The sequence below is a fragment of the Homarus americanus genome, unplaced genomic scaffold (assembly GCF_018991925.1).
Source record: "Homarus americanus isolate GMGI-L3 unplaced genomic scaffold, GMGI_Hamer_2.0 scaffold2539, whole genome shotgun sequence".
NCBI lineage: Eukaryota > Metazoa > Arthropoda > Malacostraca > Decapoda > Nephropidae > Homarus > Homarus americanus.
This window is the reverse complement of record NW_024725489.1, coordinates 3,248,242-3,267,720: the sequence shown is the minus strand read 5'-3', so window position 1 is coordinate 3,267,720 and position 19,479 is coordinate 3,248,242. Positions and strand designations below refer to the sequence as shown.

The window sequence follows — 19,479 nt, the reverse complement described above, 5'->3', positions numbered from 1 at the left end:
CTTTTAAAACAATTCTGGAGAATATTCAACATCAAGAAAGCTGTGGACCTCTTGGTGGAGGCATGGGATCAGCTGTCTGTAGCAACTGTTCGTCACGCATGGAGACATGTGTTGCAAGGCATTCCGGCCGTTAGGCAGAGTCAATCTGTGACTGGTGAGGTTCAAACTGTTGCAGTAGCAGTGGACCTTGCCAGAGAAGCTGCGCAGAGTGTTACAGCTGCAGGCTTCTCCGAGACCACCAACGACGACATCCTGGAGGTGATAAGGGATCCTGATGTGACTACCGACGAGATGGTAGATGATGATGACGTCAGTGAAGAAGCAGGTGGTGCGTCATCCCAAGAAGAACACCGCTTATCCCATAGTAATGTTAGGGGTGCCATCGAGTGTATCGAGAAAGTCAAGCTCCTCCTTTCCGACGACCCTGACGCAAACAGGTATGAAATCTTCACTACCCAGCTGTTGCAGACTATGGAGCCCTACATCAAGGTTTATCATGACAACATAAACACCAGTCGTCAGCAAAGCATAACAGAGTTCTTCGCCCGCAACCCACCACAGCCAGCCCAAGCCAGTGATAGTGACAGAGGTAGAGACAGTGATGATGACTTTGAGGGATTTGTCAGGGAGGCCCTGACAAGTGTGGATGACAGTGATGGTGACTCACCTGAGGGCCAGTAGCCTGCCCTCTGCCTCGGAACCAGCCTCCATTCTCGTACGCCGACCCATCTCTTCTACTAACGTAAGTGTTAACCCCAACCTTTATTTTTCCTAACCTATATTAATTGTGTGTGCATACCATCATAAAGTTAAGATAATATTTTTACTACAACATAGTTGTGTGTCGTCAAAAAGTGGAGTTTGGGGGTCGGCCCGGTCTCTATTTCAATTAATCCCATATGTTATGTTGTTCACTTTACGCGTTTCTCACTTTCCGCGGTACCCTGTGGGTTGAATTAACCGCGTAAAGTGAGGGTTCACTGTATAAATGTCATATATTATGCACAAGAGATAAAATTAATCACCTGTATCACATTACAATAGTGATTTAAGAGTTCTAGTGTGTGAATATATATATATATATATATATATATATATATATATATATATATATATATATATATATATATATATATATATATATATATATATATATATATATATATATATATATATATATATATATTTGTGATTTAAGGACGATTTAGGGGAATTTTAGGAGTGTTTCTGACTTCATGCATTTTTGGCTTTACTTTGTATATACAGTACAGTACTTTTCTGTGAGCTGGAACCAATTACCCAATATCCCACTGAAACAATGGTTTCGGTTAACGAACGACCCTCTGGAACGAATTGAGTTAGTTAACCGAGGGACCACTGTATGTATGTGTATGTGTATATATATATATATATATATATATATATATATATATATATATATATATATATATATATATATATATATATATATATATATATATATATATATATATATATATATATATATATATATAAAACAATCTTACCACAAGCATAATCTTGTTTCCTCCCTTTCTCAAGTCCCTCTTCATAAGTATCCATTTTGTTCTTCTCATATTCATTATCTATCATTAATCCTCTATTCCGTGGTCGTCCAGTTTTCCCTTTTCTTTCTGGAAGCATTTTGTCTCCACTTTCTGGTTTTATGAATTCATTTTGAAAACCTGGGATATCGTCATGTTTTCCATAATTCTCAGATATTGAATCCTCCACAGAATCATCTGATAAATGTAGATGGAAGTCATTTTCAGAGTTTGGGATGCTCTTATCACACAGGACAATCGGTTGTTCCACACCAGCTGATCCAGTAGAAAGATAGTGGACTAAACAGAACTGAGGATGCAGATTTGCTTTGTAGATTAACTGAAAGCAGTAAAAATTTATGCATAAATATCAACAGCAACAAACATCACACTGGATTAATATGTGAGTGTGTATGTGAGTGTGTATGTGAGTGCATATGAGAGTGTATGTTTGTATGTGGGAATATATGTCAGCATGTACTGTACCTTGTGTATGAATGTACATGTGTGTATGTGAGCAGGGGTCTATGTGTTTAATTTGAGTGTTTATGTGAATGAGTCAATTAGAAAAGAACAAAAAATGAATGGATTAGAAAACAACAACAAGTGAGAATGCAATGTAAATGTCATATATAAGAGGGAAGACATTAAATGTTTGAGATGCTGTAAGTGAAAGAACAAATTAAAAATGAGTCCAGGTTCTTCATCATTGTGTTGCCTAGTCTATAAAAATACAGTAGTACAGTATCTTACTCATAAGAACAAGGCAATATTTTTCATATTCAAAATTGAGTGATGAATAACACTCATTATTAAAATTCGAATATGATAGTATTTTTCTATCTGTAATATTGATTTTACAACTCATTGTACACAACAGTGACTCACTTTACCAATCATTTCAATTACACTGGGGTTTACAATACAATACAGTATACAGTACAATACATACTTGGCACAGGAACAAGAGCAGCTACTGTACTTGAATGAGGTCACACTCCCTACGTCTCCCTCCCCTCGGATATAAAGCATTTCTATGTGAATGTTCCTAAGATGATTTTCCTTTCACTTTAGTAGTGCAAAATTTTCTTACAAAAATTATATATAATACTGTACTAATTATCAATTAAAACAATTAAAAACTAAAAAAAAAATAAAGAAAAAATCAGCGTGTCACAACAAAGTAGAATTTTTTTAATACAGTACAGGTACAGTATCCCACGTTTAGCATTAATTCACTTTATTTTCATTCAGTTTAGTGATAAATACACCCTTTCTCACTTAACGTTAGGTCAAAATTTGGTTTAGCGATAGCATGACTCACTGGGAAGGGGAAAAAACTGGGCCTGTGAGATGGCATGTTGCCATTGTTATGCATAAAGAAACTCTAAAAATTGTGGAAAAATCATTACAATACTCTAATGTGGCTCATAAATAAAGAAAATATAATACAAAACTATAAGAAAAATGAAAAGCATGGGTGTGTATGTGTGTGAAGTGAATGTATTGGTGGAGAGAGTGGGCTGTAACTGCATAGAGTGCCCAGCCGTGCTTCCTGAAACTGTCATTGCATACACAAGGCACATCACTGCAGCAGCCACATATCTCTGAGTCGACTGGGTGACTGCCTGGTTGAATTGTGTTGAATTCACCCAGAGAATGGTTTGAGGTGGGAAGAGCTATTTTTTGTACATAAAATATGCTATTGTATTATATGTTCTGCTATACAGTATATCAATTTTATTGTTTATCATTGAATTTTTTTTCATTTTTGATGTTTGCAATTAAAAATTACCTGTAGTTCGAATTAGGCTCACCTTTTGCTCAATAAATCTTTTAACTCTGAGCCATATCATTTACATAGAAGTTTGGTGTTAATAAATCAACCTGCTGTCATATGGCATCATGAAAATTGTGACCAAGTCCCAGGTTGCTGATCTGACTTTCTGCCTCATTTACACACAATTGCAGTGTCTCAATTGTTTCTCTTACCATTGACAACACAACATACATATATTGTCTCTCACTCTTGATCTTTTTTTAATTTTCGTATTTCTTTATGGTTTTTTATTATTATTATTACTACTATTATTATAATTATTACATTTTTGCACCCCAGGCCCTGATGTGGGTCAGTGAGCTGTGCCCAGGTGGGCTAATTCCCGCAAAAAAAATAAATAAAAAAGAAAAAAATAAATAAAAAATGAAACTGTTTATAACAAACTCGTTTATTATTTTATTCAGGAGTACAGTACTGTACTCAGTGTTTACTGCCCTGCCATTTGAACCTGTTGTTCACGCTCCGTACTTTGCTGTTATCCCTCGTTTAGCAATAATTTTGCTTAATATTATGTTTTCAAGAAGGCAACCCCATCGTTATATGAGGAATATCTGTGCCTGTACAGTAAACTCCTCCATATTTGCATGCTTGGCCTTTGCAAGTTCATTAAGTCAGAGTGATGTAACCAGCATGTCAGCTTCACTGAGTTTGCCTCACATGTAAATACCGGTAAGGTGCCTTGTTAATTATCTTTTAATATAATTAGTCTTTTTCTTATTCAATAAATTCTTTAACAAACAAAACTTTCAACTCGTATATAAATAAGATATCTTTTTTGTCATATAGTACTTGATAGAGTATAAATGGATAAATGACTTGGCTGGCTTACAAGGGTTAGAACACACTGCTATATACCATAAGTTAAACATATTTTTGTACAATACTATTGTACATGTATGTCAATTTACTAGATTAATTATTGCATAGAATGGACTGAACACCAAAAATTCTGGTGACGATATCCCCCATTACTTAGCAATTCCCAAGTTTGCAAAGTTTAATTTACCCATATTTTCATGACATACAACAATGCTCCAAACCTTAAGAGAAGCATCATGTTTTCTTTAATCTTAACTGGGTTAACCCAATCTAATAGGTGACAAGCCCCAGCCTTCTAATAGTTTTGCAAATGCCTAGGTAAGACCTCAAGACAATGATAAATGATGGGTATTACATGATTCATTCCCCGAAGAAGAACATGAAAACCTACCTCTCCTAGCTTCCACACCATCAGCAATGAGTGCTTTGAGTATCTGATCCTCAACAAATGCTGCTACTGATGTGCAGCCAGATGATGTATTTTAGTTAGGAAAATTAATTTTTGTTTTGTGGACAAATCTGCTAATTGTCATAAAATAATAGAAAAAATAGAAAGAAAAGTACTGCATATCTTTGATATTTTATTTTGTTTTTATTTTATTTATTTATTTTTTAAAATGGGTTTGGGGCAAAAGTTATGGGTTTCATAAAATGTACAGCAATGTAACTAAACTTTTCCCTTAAGAAGTAATATTCATAAGTTTAATTTTTTGTACTATTCCTGAGGCCTTTTGAGCATATTCTCAGTGTCATAGAAGGGGTAGCTGTAAAACAAGGCTTTTACCACTGTGGTAGTTTCAATACCCTCCCAGTGAAGTTTAACCTCACTGACTCCAACTACCAGTTCATCACTGTATATGAGTCAGACACTTGAGAATAAGAAATGTTTGACTCTGCAAACTACTGTATATACAGTACAGTACTGTGTTACTGTATCTGAAATATATTCTCAGGTAGTATTAAAGTTTTCACAAACATTTAAAGTTAATACAGTGCAGGAAAATCCCCACATTTTAAATTATTCTAACTCCAAAATACAAAAATAAAATAAAAAGTAAAGTTTTAGTAAAAATTAATTAATTCAATAAAATCTGGCTACAGTATTATAAAACCCTAGCTCACCATAGTTTCACTTTTTTGCCGGGAGTTCCTCACATCACTGCCAATACCAACACATTCGTATTGCTAGTTTTCAAAGGAGTCACTTTTCTGAGATTCCAGAATAACTGGTTTCCAAGGTTCTATTGTAGTGCGCATTTTCATTCTCTATACTGTACAGTATATCATCTTACTCTATTTCATACTAAATGAAGTAGAAGAAAACCATCAAGCCTAATTACAAAAACAGAATACAGTACAGTATACTATACAGTATATGTACTGGAAGCAGTTATAAAGAGAGAATTTACTGCACTCAGTATGCAGGTTGAGGATACAGTGGTCCCTCGGTTAACGAACGCCTCGGTTAACGAACGCCTCGGTTAACGAATGACCTTCCATAAGAATCTTCATTTCAGTGAACAAACAAAAATTCGGTTAACGAAATTCTTACGAAAATGTTTCAACATGTTTTGGCTTGCTCATATGCTGGAAGATTAGTCCGCCAATACAGAAATCGGTTCTTGGGCTTACATTCGTTAAAATTGGAGTAAATATCAAGAAGGTTGTACTATTCAATAATTTTCCAAGTTTTATATTAAAATTTTTAGTCATTTTAACACTTATTTAACATAATTGCAGTACAGGGAATCAGTTTTTGGTGCGCCCATCAGCCACTCCACTCCACTCACCTACCAAGGCCTCAGTTTGTATCTCTGTTCAGTGGAGGAAACATCTTGCTTGTGGGTCTCTTGAACAGAGAGTATTTTTACGTTTTTACAGTACAGTAATACCCCGCTTAACGCGTTTCAGTTTTACGCGTTTCTACATTTACGCGGTACCCCGCCAGAACCGGAATTCCCACTTTACACGGTGCATCTACTCATATACGCGGGAAGCGGCGCGGGCAGTCATCAAAACATTACCGAGTTCTTCACCCGCCACCCACCACAGCCGGCCCAAGTCAGTGATAGTGAGGATATGGACTTATATGGACTTTGAGGGATTTGACAAAGAGGCCCTGCAAGCCTCTGTGGTGGATAGTGATACAATTGATACAAGTGATACAGGTGAGGGCCAATAATCTGCCCTCTGCCTCGGAACCAACCCTTCATCCCCGTGTGCCCAGTCATCTTTTCTACTAATGTAAGTGTTAAAAAACCTCATATTATTGATATATTTTAATTATTAATTGTATGTGCATACCATCATAAAATTAAGATGTTATTTTTACTACAATGTAGGTATTGTGTCTGAAAAAGTGGAGTTTGGGGGTCGGCCCAGTCTCTATTTCAATTAATCCCATATGTTCTGTTGTTCCGTTTACGCGTTTCCCGCTTTACGTGGGCCTCCGTGGGTTCAACTGACCATGTAAAGCGGGGTTACACTGTACAATTATTGGTCATTCTGAAATTTATTTAACATATTGACAATATATAGTGCAGTGCAGTGTTGATTTAAAGAAAATAATCTTGAATTACACCTAGTGAACTTAAAATTTTATTGGTGAAATGACGGCAACAAGCATGGGGTGATTTCTCTTCCACCCCCCACTTCCTTCTCTTCTCCCTTCTCCTCCACCCCCACTTCTAATTCCCATCATCATCATCATCATCATCAACCAGGAGCCTTCTACATACACACCTCAAAGTAAGTGTACTTTACTACATTTTTTTTTTACTTTGTATGTAATTTTCAGTGAGCTGGAACCAATTACCCAAAATCCCATTGAAACAATGGTTTCGGTTAACGAACGACCTTCTGGAACAAATTGTGTTCGTTAACCGGGGGACCACTGTATAAGCGTGTGTGGAGTAATTTGGTTTGTTGTCTTAGCCCTTTCCCAATACTTCTCAAAACTGTCTTGTACAGTATGTATCTCCCTCATCAGTCTCCTGTCCCCTTTCTTTGGGGTTTCTCCATTTCTGTATCCCTTGATCAATCCATACATGAGTGGAAGGGAATAAAAATAATACAATTGGTAGATTGAGAGATGACTCAATTCATGATCAGGATACATGGAGTGAGAGACTGTGAATCAAAAATTGATACAATTTAAAAAAAAAAAAAACACTTATTTGAGAGGTTATTATTGAAGAATTTATTCCATCTATACTTACTTTCACATCCGGATCTTTACCATCAAGGTTGTGGCAAATTTCAACTGATCTGGTTCTTTCATACCAGGTGATTGACAAGTGTGTTCCTTGAGGATAGTTACTACTGGGTATCCACATCTCACCATCATCCGCACCTAAAAATTTTTTTTTAGCATATTCATCGATATCGATAATATGCCATATATAGTGCAGTATATATTAATAATTTCAAAATACATTCTATTGCATTGTTTAATTGGCATACTTTACTCATAAAACATCAACATTTTAATTCAAAATACCTGGATATACCATGAGTAAAAAAATTGTATCTTATTGATATACAGGGGCCGGATACTCAAAACACCTCATAAGTTACGTCTTTTAGCATGATACAGTACCATATATTGTCGAATTTTTACAGTACCATAAATTTAGCATATTCAAAATTTAATTACAGTTCCGTAAGCCTATCGTAAGTTTTCAGAACTCTAGTGTTTACCCTGTAAATTAAGTTCTCTTGTCGGAAGGTAGATGTCAGTGCAGGAGCTAGTTGGCCAATCAGCGCTCAGTTAACAAAATCATCGACCAATCACAAGAGAAGGAGAAATCAGCTGAGAGCAACGCACATAATATTATTTTGTAAACATGGAAGGACCACCAGCCAAGAAGAGACGGCCTAATTTCAGTGAGGCTGAAGTATACGCTATTCTGGGCAAATTCAAATAAATTGGTTATTGATAGCATAGCCTCGCCGAACCTAAATGACAAATCACTTCTCTTAAATTACTCATTTAGCCTAGACCCTGGTGTTTTCCTTTCAATGTTGGGGACATTTGGTCTGAATTGTCTTCAAGTTCATACAAAAAACAACAATTTAAAACCTGAAAATATATCGGATTAGCCGTAAAGTTTCTTAAATTAATACTCTACCTATGATAATGTTCAAGGAAAGTCTGGAACTAGGCCTAAGGTAGCTGCTAGACAAAGTGTTTCACTGATGGCCTGACACTCACCAAAAAACCATGTACACAGTCTCTAACCTAAACTAACATACCATAACATAACATAACCAAACAATACCAAACCTATCTAAACTATAACCTATTGGTATAATTTCTTATTTAAATAATCCTCATGTTCTAACTAAATTAAGTAGGCCCCACGTTTAAACATTTATTTGCCAAAGACTGAAAAAGCAGTTATATAGGCCCCTATTAATCAAGTTAATTGCAATCCATATTTTACGCCTAATATCATTTAATTTTGGCTAGCCTATGGAAATTTATAGCCTTTCATGTTATCATAAGCCATATACATAAGAAAATAGGCTAAGGCTATTGGTTGAATATTAGAAAAACAAGGCGAAGTCTTGGCAGGAATGTTCACTTGACCTCATATTTGGCTTTCATTACTGAGGAATATTTATGGCTATACAACATTAATAAGTTCTATCTGCAAGTTTACTCAGTCATAAAACATATTTTTACCCTAAGTGTGAACAATACAAACCTTCTGTTTTGGTAAAAAATACTTTATAATTTGTAAGAAGACAAAAGATGAGTCTCTTCCAAACTGAGACCAATACAAACACTCAAGCCGCTTATTATGGCAATAAAAAGTTACGAAAAAGACAAAGTGAAATATTATATTTCAGTATGTTGAAGTACAAAACATTTTCTTCATTATTCTATGATAAAACAAGTCGAACAAGCATTATTACAACATATATTATTATTATTTTTTTTTATACAATCGGGAATTAGTCACTACTACATCAGGGTTGAGTGTTACACAACCTCAGGAGCTGGTGTAAGTTACGCACTTTAACTTACGGAGTTCGATGTCAAATATTTGTTTTGAGTATACCATCTGTGTTTTGAGTATGCCAATCTGAGACTGTAAGTCCAGTTACGGGGTACACAACGACATACAGTCCCATAAATGTTTTTGAGCATCCGGCCCCAGGACAGTATAGTACTGAGACATTCATATGCATTCAAAATTATTTATTACCAACCCCTAAAAGTTATACAGTGTCGTAGAAGTACAGTATTTCCATACAGTACTTACCAATATCATCCTTTAGCACAAACAAGTCTCCCACTTTTGGCAACAAAGCAGCAGAAGTATGAATGCATAATTTGCCATGCAGAATCCTATCTGGAATACAAGTTAATATGATAATACTATATGAAGAAAAAAATTTACAACTTAAGATAGGACAACTCATGTATGCCCGGAGAGACTTAAGGGGTGAAAACTTAGGCTTCTAAGACCACTTGTTGTCTGAAAATAATTTTTGAAGAAATCTAGAAATTAGCTATCCTTCCTAACCATATGGGTTTCCTCAAGCGAAGACAATGAGTATGGCAATTCCCCAATGAGAGACAGATGGGAGTCTTTGCCACCATGTGCTCAGTGACCTCTATTTATTGCTTAATTATAAGACCAGGCAACAAGGCCAACACCTCAATAGAACAAAAGGGAGGAGAAAAATAATCTGAGTGACCCAAAATTTTTCAGTTTTAAATGGGATTTCAATATCAATCCTCAAATTATAACCAGATGCAAGTTTTGGGGATATCATGTACAGAGTGCAGGTATAACAAATCCAGCTACAAATTCAAGTCAGGAGGCACTAAGAAGCTCCAAGTGCTATACATACACAGAATGTATCTCAATGGGACCCATTCAGCCCAACCAAGCAAGATTGAAAGAATGAAAGGAACCAGCCTTTAGTTTCGTATGGCCACGTAGTTTTAAGTTTGTATGGACTGCAATTAAGCTGGGAGAGATCTTATCTCTAATTTTCTAGTTTTACTGGATATCTGGAGCATAGCCCAGTCACACAAGTGAAGGGTTTCCAGAAACTCTTGGACCTAACCCACAAGCTTGCTGACATTGTACAATACACAAATTGTTTGATAAAACTACATTCATAACAAAAATATACTTTAGACATACATATGAATTAGACAAAACTCTTTTGCACAAATACGAACATAAACATAGTACTATTCACACTTTTAAACACTCTTACACCTCTCTCTCTTCTTTGGCACGACCCTACTCCACACACTGAAGTTACCGTACAGTTTCATGGAGGTAGCCGGTGTGACCTAAAGACACTTAACTTCACTTCAAGGATAAGATGAAATTAGCTCATTTGGGGCACTACCATGACCAAAGTTACCACACTGCTGAAGCTGTCCTATACTTTTCAACACAGCACCACCTGATTGTACCTAACTGTACTCAGATAGACCTCACTCCCCCTTCCTCAACCATTCATCCTTCTCATCTGAAGGCAAGAAGTTGATGAGTCTGCTGACTTTATGGGCACAAAGAGAAAAGGCAACAGTACTCTTACTTCTGCACCCCTTCTCAGACAGTGTAGTCAAAGTGGTAGTGAAATTTATAGTACTACACTAGCCAGAGAGGGGAGTTAAGCAATCTTTATTTTCTGTATGCATTTACATTATACAATACTATTCTTTGTATTTTGCCAATGCAGTTACAGACTGCTATATAAAACAGACACTGATAGAAAATAGTGTAAGGAGCACAAGCAATGTGTGGTTGTGGGGCACCACATAATACTATACAGGCACATACAACTTAGTGCTCAGAATGCAATTCTATAGAATCAACGAAGAAAGGGATCAGAGCAATTCAGGGTCATTATAACATAATATTGTACATATGGAGAGGAGATGCATTTCTGACAGCATTTATCTCATGTAGAAACCATATAAAAGGCCTACATTGGATAATATGAGGCCCCCGCATCGTAAGGGTAACTCAGACCACCCGGGCAAAACACGTTTTTTGTTGGAAAGCACTATTTTCAGCCTAGGTAGTGGATAAAATCTCCTTACTAGACTGTAAATAAGGTTGCAAGCCCTTTGAAAATAGGGTGTAACAGGAAAGTATGGGATTGGTTTTCGCGTCGTCAGGTGCTCTCGTCCCATCAGTTAGTGAGTGAGAGGAGCAGGCGGCCAATCACAGCAGCCAGCCTACAGCCTCATCCCCCGTCTCAGCCAATAACAGTGAGCGTCTGCTATCTATGTCACGGCCCCTCCAGCCAATGAGGCGGAATCCCTCTCTCCTTCTCCCTCAGTTCTCCTTTGTTGTGGCGGGATCTACACTCTGATATCGATTAAAGTAAAAAAAGCCATGAGCGGGTGGGAGTTTTGTTGCTTCAAGTCAACATTGCAACAACCCAGTACATTACCTCATGACAAGCGACCTACTATCTGCAATTACAGTCTTTTAGCTTATTAATGCATAAAAAATGAATGCTGTATCACAAAAAAAGAAGAAAAAGTTATGCTTGTTAGAAGTTGGAAAAACTTTAAACGTGGTTTTCTCGGTTTCAAATTTTGGTTCGAGTAACCCATATGATGCAGGGTCCTCATATACTGAAGATGGTAAAAATATAATAATCTCAAGGAAAGCATAAATTCAAGGAAAACATCACTCGAGGAGTTAATGTAAATTTAGGTCACCACTCACAGCTGGGTGTCCTAGAGCTGCCCAAGGTGTAAACCAGGAACTTTAGTTTAAGACAATAAGAAAGTGTTGTATTCACTCAATGCCATACCTTTGCCTTACTTGTAATGCACAACCAAGTCAGAAAAGAGTAATTGCTATTTACAATCTTACCAATTAAATCTGTTATTTCTGCAACACTCAAAACAGATTCTGATGTTGTAACTGGAGAAGGAATATCCATTGAATAACCTGCAAAGAATAAATAATAATTATTAACCAAAAGCAGTTTACTGTAAAACATTTTATTAACAAAATGACTAAAGATGGTACAGTAATCCCTCACCAACCTAGGGTTTACCATCTATAGTTTTGAGTACAGTGGTCCCTCGGTTAACGAACACAATTCGTTCCAGAAGGTCGTTCGTTAACCGAAAATTTCGTAAACCGAAACCATTGTTTCAATGGGATATTGGGTAATTGGTTCCAACTCACAGAAAAGTACTGTATATACAAAGTAAAGCCAAAAATGCATAAAGTCAGAAACACTCCTAAAATTCCCCTAAATCGCCCTTAAATCACTATATATATCGTACATATACACTAGAACTCTTAAATCACTACTGTAAAGTGATACAGGTGATTAATTTTATCTCTTGTGCAAAATATATGAAGTTCATATTCAAATTATTCGCTGTCTTGCAAGGATTTCAGCAATGCAAATTATATTCTCCTAACTTTAGTCAGAGATATTATAAAAGATAAACACTTTAAAGCCTAAAGAAAACACGAAACTTTTGTCTGGGAGGGAGGGAGGGAGGGAGGGAGGGAGGGAGGGAGGGAGGGAAGGTGGGGAGCAGGGGGGGAACGGGAGGTGAGGTGTATTTTGATTGACAGATAGTGTCTGGGTGAAGTATAATTTGTTTATTTACTTGAGATTTTTGTTTTTAGCTCATAAAATTCATAGAAATTACCCGGCCAGAATATAATTTACATTGCTGGAATTCTTATAAGATAGTGATTAATATGAATATAAACAAGCAATAATTTGCATTAGACATACAAATTTTAGATCTAATTTAAGAATTTTATTAGAGAGAGCAAAAATTTTATCTTTTGTGCAAAATATATGACGTTTATATTCAAATTATTTGCTGTCTTGCAAGGAATCCAGCAATGCCAATTATATTCTCCTAACTATAGTCTGAGATATTATTTATTATTAAACCTGTAAGCCTAGTGCTTTTCCCCAAACGTTTCTCGGGAAGGTGAGGGGTAGGGAGGGAGGGGGGTAGGGAGGGACGGAGGTAGGGAGGGGTGACAGTGATATGTTTGACAGTTGGCACCGAGGTGTGAAGTATTTAATTGTTAATTTATGTCCTTTAGATTGAGTTTTTGCTGTTTGCTTATAAAATTTAATAGAAGTGACCGGGGTGAATTTAATTTGCATTGCTGGAATTCTTATAAGACAGTGATTAATTTGAATGTAAACATAGAAGAGATCACCGAGTTGGCTGAGTACCTCCTCAGCTTATCAGCTGATGTTCAAAACAAAACGTGATTTTCGTAAGGATTTCGTTAATCAATTTTTTTTCGTTAACCGAATTGAAGATTCTTATGTAAGGTAATTCGTCAACCGAAATTTCGTTAACCGAGGGACCACTGTACTGTATCCACTTTTCATATTTTGTATACCATTTTGCCAACCATGGTATCCAATTTTAAGTAACTGTGAGTTCCACAGTTACTATGGGAGATTCCTAGCTCAGCACAGTGGGACTGCAGGAGGCAAGGATCCTGTCACCAGCCTCGATGCTCATGACAGAAATGTAACAATGCACATAGCTGTGTATCAGTGAGTTTACAGCATCCTTTTGCCCTTATCATGCTTGCTCAGCCTCTTTCGCTCTTTCTCACATTGTCTCTCATTCTGTGACCTTCCCAAGAGTTGACAACCTTGCTCCAAAGGAGTTAACTCTGACAGTTTTCTGTATACAGAGAATGTTGTGAAAGCACCAAGTGTGAGCTAATTTAAGACAAGACTTGACCAATACTGACACATAGCTAGGTGCAAACAAGAGCCTGTACATGTCTAGTACTTGCCAACAGTACATAAGAGGAAACTGAACAGTTGCCTAACTAGCTAATAAGATGACAAATGGAAAAGATGATATGTAAGAATGAACATGCTACATAATGCCTAATACTTGAATATTTCATACAGGTTCAGAGATATGTGGTAACACCTTTTAGTTTTAAATTGGTCAATGGATACACAAAGAGTGATGTGAAGTATTTATACCATAAACTTACTGATTAATTGCCAAAGATCTTCGTTCTCATTTTCTTCGCACTTCATCTCAATATCACTATTCCCATCTCGTCTTTCAATATCTCTGTCAAATTCATAAGAGTCAACTTCAATGTTGATTCCTTCAATGATTTCATCATCATCTTGCTCATCATCATCATCGCACATTCTGAACAAAGACGAACTCTTTGGTTTGGTTTTCTCTAAGCCATACCCAGCCATCCAAATTTTATTCCTATGCCTAGATCCCCTTCCTCTTCCCTTGGGAGGTCTACCTCTTCGTCCTCTTAAAAATCCTCTTGTGCTACTCATTCCAGGAGTATCAAATGATTCTCCATAAGAATCCTCTTCATTTTCATCCTCTTCCTCATAATCATTTTCAGATTTTTCTTCATCAGAGATATGATGTTTTTCTGTTGATAATTCAACTTTGTAAAGATCTAGATAACGACTATTTGGTTTTCTTCGCCTGCCAAAGCTACTAGCAGCTATCTGTGACTCCTGAGCTTCCTTTTCTGCCAGTTCTGCATCTTTTTCTTTCTTTATCATTTCCTCTACTTTCTTAAGCTTTGCATTCTGCATTTCCTGATCTTGCTTAATTTTTTCTTCAAGATCATTTGGTAATTTTTCCATATACTGAACAACATGAAATCCTGCATCTGACTTAACTTTATATCTTACTCTTATATTTCTTTCATGACATTTCATATCATGAAATGCAGCATCAGTTTTAAATTTATAAACTATTCTAACAGCACCATCACAAAGATTGGTGTGACTTCCACGTTTCTTGTTGTAACGAACTTCAATCATGTCTCCAAATGAATCTTCCATCCCATCAGGAAACAAAGCCCCCAATCCATCATGTTTGTGGTAGGAAGTCCAACGGTGTACATCATATCGAGCAAAACGCGCACCTGCAAAGGAAAAGATCATAAAAATACAATGATTATATCAGAGAAGTAATACTATGCAAAAAAGTCAGAAATGGTGTTAAACATCTAGCCTAAGGCTCTAGCATTATTCAAAGTTCATTCTCTTTTTCAAAATTCCTTAACATATGCACATGCATGAATTTCAACCCCACAGAAATAATATGCATATTTAAGATGGTTCCCAAACTTTAGCCTAAAGATTTTATCTTAAAAATGTAACCCTGACATGGTTATACTGTATATGGTGTTTTCATTAATAAATAACTTGTATAATAATGTTTTACTAACACTAAACTTGTACTGTACACTTACATTTTTTCTGGGGTCATATGAAGACAAAATGTCCCACCTCTATACTGTACAGTGAACCCTAACCCAACGGTGGTTTGTCCAAAGCGATTTTGACGATACGCGTTTTAATATACAGTTTTACCCCGCCTAACGCGGTTTCACTTAACGCGTTTTCGCATATACGCGGTGCCTTGCCAAAGCTGAACTTTCACTTAACGCGGATTTTTTCCACATATACGCGGTGAGTGTCCGAGACGCTATTTTTAGATTTGCCCCACCCGCCACCCTGCCTGACTGCCTGTTTTAGCTCATAAAATTCATACAAATTACCAGGCCAGAATATAATTTACATTGCTGGAATTCTTATAATTTGGTGATCATTTTGAATATAAACATCATATATTTTGCTTTAAACTTACAATTTTTAGATAAAAATTTTTCTCTAGGTAACTATGGTATCTTTTGTGCAAAATATATGACATTTATATTCAAAATATTCCTGGTCTTACAAGGAATCCAGCAATGTCAATTATATTATCCTAACTTTAGTTTGAGGTATTATTTATTAAAATTTAGTGGTTATCCCACACATCTCCTTGGGACGGTTGGTGGGGGGTGGGGGGGAGGGAGGGACCGACCGACCATCTGTTACCCTGTGAAGAATTATTATTTTTTTTTATTAACTGAAGATATTTGTTTTAGCTCATAAAATTCATACAAATTACCCGGTCAGAATATAATTTACATTGCTGGAATTCTTATAATTTGGTGATCATTTTGAATATAAACATCATATATTTTGCTTTAAACTTACAATTTTTAGATAAAAATTTTTCTCTAGGTAACTATGGTATCTTTTGTGCAAAATATATGACATTTATATTCAAAATATTCCTGGTCTTACAAGGAATCCAGCAATGTCAATTATATTATCCTAACTTTAATCTGAGGTATTATTTAATACTAAATGTTAAAAACTCTGGAAGGGAGGATTGGTGGGGGGTGGGGGGGAGGGTTGGGACTGACCGCGCGGTTGGAAGAGGGGGGGAGGCAAGGTGGGGTACTTTGATTGACAGATAGTGTCGTGAAGATTATTTTTTTTTTATTAACTGAAGATATTTGTTTTAGCTCATAAAATTCATACAAATTACCCGGTCAGAATATAATTTACATTGCTGGAATTCTTATAATTTGGTGATCATTTTGAATATAAACATCATATATTTTGCTTTAAACTTACAATTTTTAGATAAAATTTTTTCTCTAGGTAACTATGTTATCTTTTGTGCAAAATATATGACATTTATATTCAAAATATTCCTGGTCTTACAAGGAATCCAGCAATGTCAATTATATTTTCCTAACTTTAGTTTGAGGTTATCCCACACATCTCCTTGGGACGGTTGGTGGGGGGTGGGGGGGGAGGGAGGGACCGACCGACCATCTGTTAGCCGGCTGTGTAGTGTGAGAGGGGGAGGGAGTTGAGTCCATTATTTGAATGGACATTAACTTGGCGACTGTATTTCTCTATTTCTCTTAAGTATTAATTGTGTGCATGTACCATCATAAAATTAAGATGTTATTTTTACTACAACATAGGTATGTGCCTTCAAAAAGTGGAGTTTGGGGGTCGGGCCGGTTTCTATTGGAATTAATCCCATATGTTCTGTTGTTCACTTAACGCGGATTTCACTTAACGCGGGACCCTCTGGGTTCAATTGACCGCGTTAAGTGGGGTACAACTGTATGTGACCAAATAATTTGCTCAACACTGAAAATTTTAATATAAGCAGGTTAACAACGCGCCGCCTCCGCCTTCCTCCTCCGCTCTGCCTCAGCCACGCTCCAGTTGGAGATGCCTGCCAGTCTAGCTTACACGTCAGCAGCATCAACATTGTGGTAAAGTGGTTTTGGAACTTTTTGTGTTTTTGCGTTGCTTTGTACAGTATGGCCCCCAAATGCAGAGGTGATGTTGGTGGTGGTAGCACACCCAAGAAAAGTAGAGAAGTAATGATATTAGCCGAGAAAAATAAAGATTTTAGATCGGCTACATGATGAAACACATGTAGCAATGCTTGCCCGTGAGAACTCTGTAAATGAATCCACCATACGCACAATTTGTAGTTGTGAAGACAAAATGTGTGCAAATGTGAAAGAATCCGCTTCTCTTGATGCTAAGGTGGCTCAAGTACCATAGCAGGGATCAGTACTTAGAAATTTGTTTAAACTATTAAATGTTTGGATCAGTGAACAAGTGAATGAGAAAGGATCTGTTGTTGAGAGCGTAGCAATACATGAGAAAGCACGTAGCTTGTATGTTCAAGATGTGAAAACTGAGGGGGCAGGGAGTAATGCTGCGACTGTGACTGATTTCCAAGCAAGCTAAGGATGGTTTGAAAATTTTAAACACTGCTTTGATTTACATAATGTGAAGCTTCAGGGAGAAGCTGGATCAGCAAACAAAGAAGTTGCAGAGCACTTGAATTGATAAAGGACAAAGGATATGCTCCAGAGCAAGTGTTGAACCCCTACGCCCCGGTTGACGTTCTGGAACGTGCGCCTATTCGCGGCATTGTTTGAACGCCCAGCGCGGGTTATCAGGTTCCATTGTGACTATCTGCGTGTCACGCCACACGCTCGGCCACAGGGAAGCTTCAGGAATGTAATTACCTACTTTTATTGGTTTCATTTTCATTGTTTGTCCATTTTATCATGTTGTATCAAAGTAATATTGTTAAAAATAGTATACGTAGTTGTACAGTGGAGTTTGGGGGTCGGCCCAGTCTCTATTTAAATTAATCCCACATGTTCTGTTATTTCATTTACGCGTTTCTCGTTTTACGCGGACCTCCACGGGTTCAATTGACCGCGTAAATGCAGACTACGGTATACTATATTATAAAATGTGAGGTGAGGCGATATGATTTGACATTTGGCGCTGAAGGCCTGCCTGCGTGTTTATTTATCATTCCTTAAGAGTGACTAAGCTCTTCTCATAATTTGCCACCCAAATGACCTGGGTGAATATAACTTACATTGCTGGGATTCTTGTAAGATAGTGATTTATTTGAATACCTGTATAAACAATCTATATTTGCAATAGACATAACAATTTTAGTACCGTAATCATTTAGTACATGTACAGTACAGATTTGCACTTAGGTCCATTGTTAACTGAGGGACCACTGTATTGCAGTGTACTTGTACTGTACAATATTGACTAAATTCACTAGATAACGTACACATCTAATGGTTGGTAAAACTTGTCGAGTAAGTGAGTGACAAGTCTGTCAGTATGAGTGGCACGTGTGAGTGCTTGTGTCCCCCATCATAGGAGTCCGTTTTCTCTCGCTTCAGGACCCTGAGTCCTCCGTTTTCTCTCTTAATCTTAGAGTGCACCAGAGACTTCGTTATTCCTTAGTAATGACACAGAATTTGAAATTGCAACCCCAATTGCAACTGGGGTTGCAATTATTGAGGCAACTAGAAATGTCTGATTACAGCAAATGTGTTATTGTCAATTTGTAGGTGAAAGATTTTATCCTCAATAGATGTAGGTTAATATTACATCTGGAGGCAATTGTTTACCGAAGAATAAGGAAGGATATTCCTTTAACACATAATATCTGGCCAGTATGGAAAGGATCATCGTGTCTCCGTCAGGGGGTCATGGAGTGGTGGTCCAGCAGGCGTCACGAAAGTGTTTTTTTTGGCACGGACGTATATGCGATCGGATGTTGTTTGGTTGGACGTCAACCGGCGCATGACTGTATTGTAATGTAGTATTACAGGAAAATAATACTCTGACTATGTTATAAATGTATTTATTTATGGAATTATTATTCCGAGAATTATTTATATGCATTACCTGCTCTATCAAACACAAAGACAGCCAGAGAGCCTGGCCACGGACTGTGTGTGTTGCCGAGCACTTCTTATGAAAAATAATGCAAATTAAATATTCTAAATGAATTATTTATAGCAAATAAGTATTATGATCTGTAAATATATGCATTACTGGCCAACCCGG

General features: G+C 36.8%; 1 protein-coding gene across 2 annotated transcripts in view; it reads right to left on the bottom strand.

The window, feature by feature from the left end:
- The window catches only part of LOC121864994, a 137,272-nt gene that overhangs the window by 107,872 nt on the left and 9,921 nt on the right, over positions 1 to 19,479 (bottom strand). For both annotated transcript variants that reach the window (XM_042364258.1, XM_042364259.1), the window contains exons 4-8: positions 14,226 to 15,140; positions 12,087 to 12,164; positions 9,492 to 9,581; positions 7,440 to 7,573; positions 1,527 to 1,902 (exon numbers count right to left, since the gene is read on the bottom strand). In XM_042364258.1, coding sequence (XP_042220192.1) covers positions 1,527 to 1,902; positions 7,440 to 7,573; positions 9,492 to 9,581; positions 12,087 to 12,164; positions 14,226 to 15,140 — 1,593 coding nt within the window. The remainder of the gene's footprint in view (positions 1 to 1,526; positions 1,903 to 7,439; positions 7,574 to 9,491; positions 9,582 to 12,086; positions 12,165 to 14,225; positions 15,141 to 19,479) is intronic.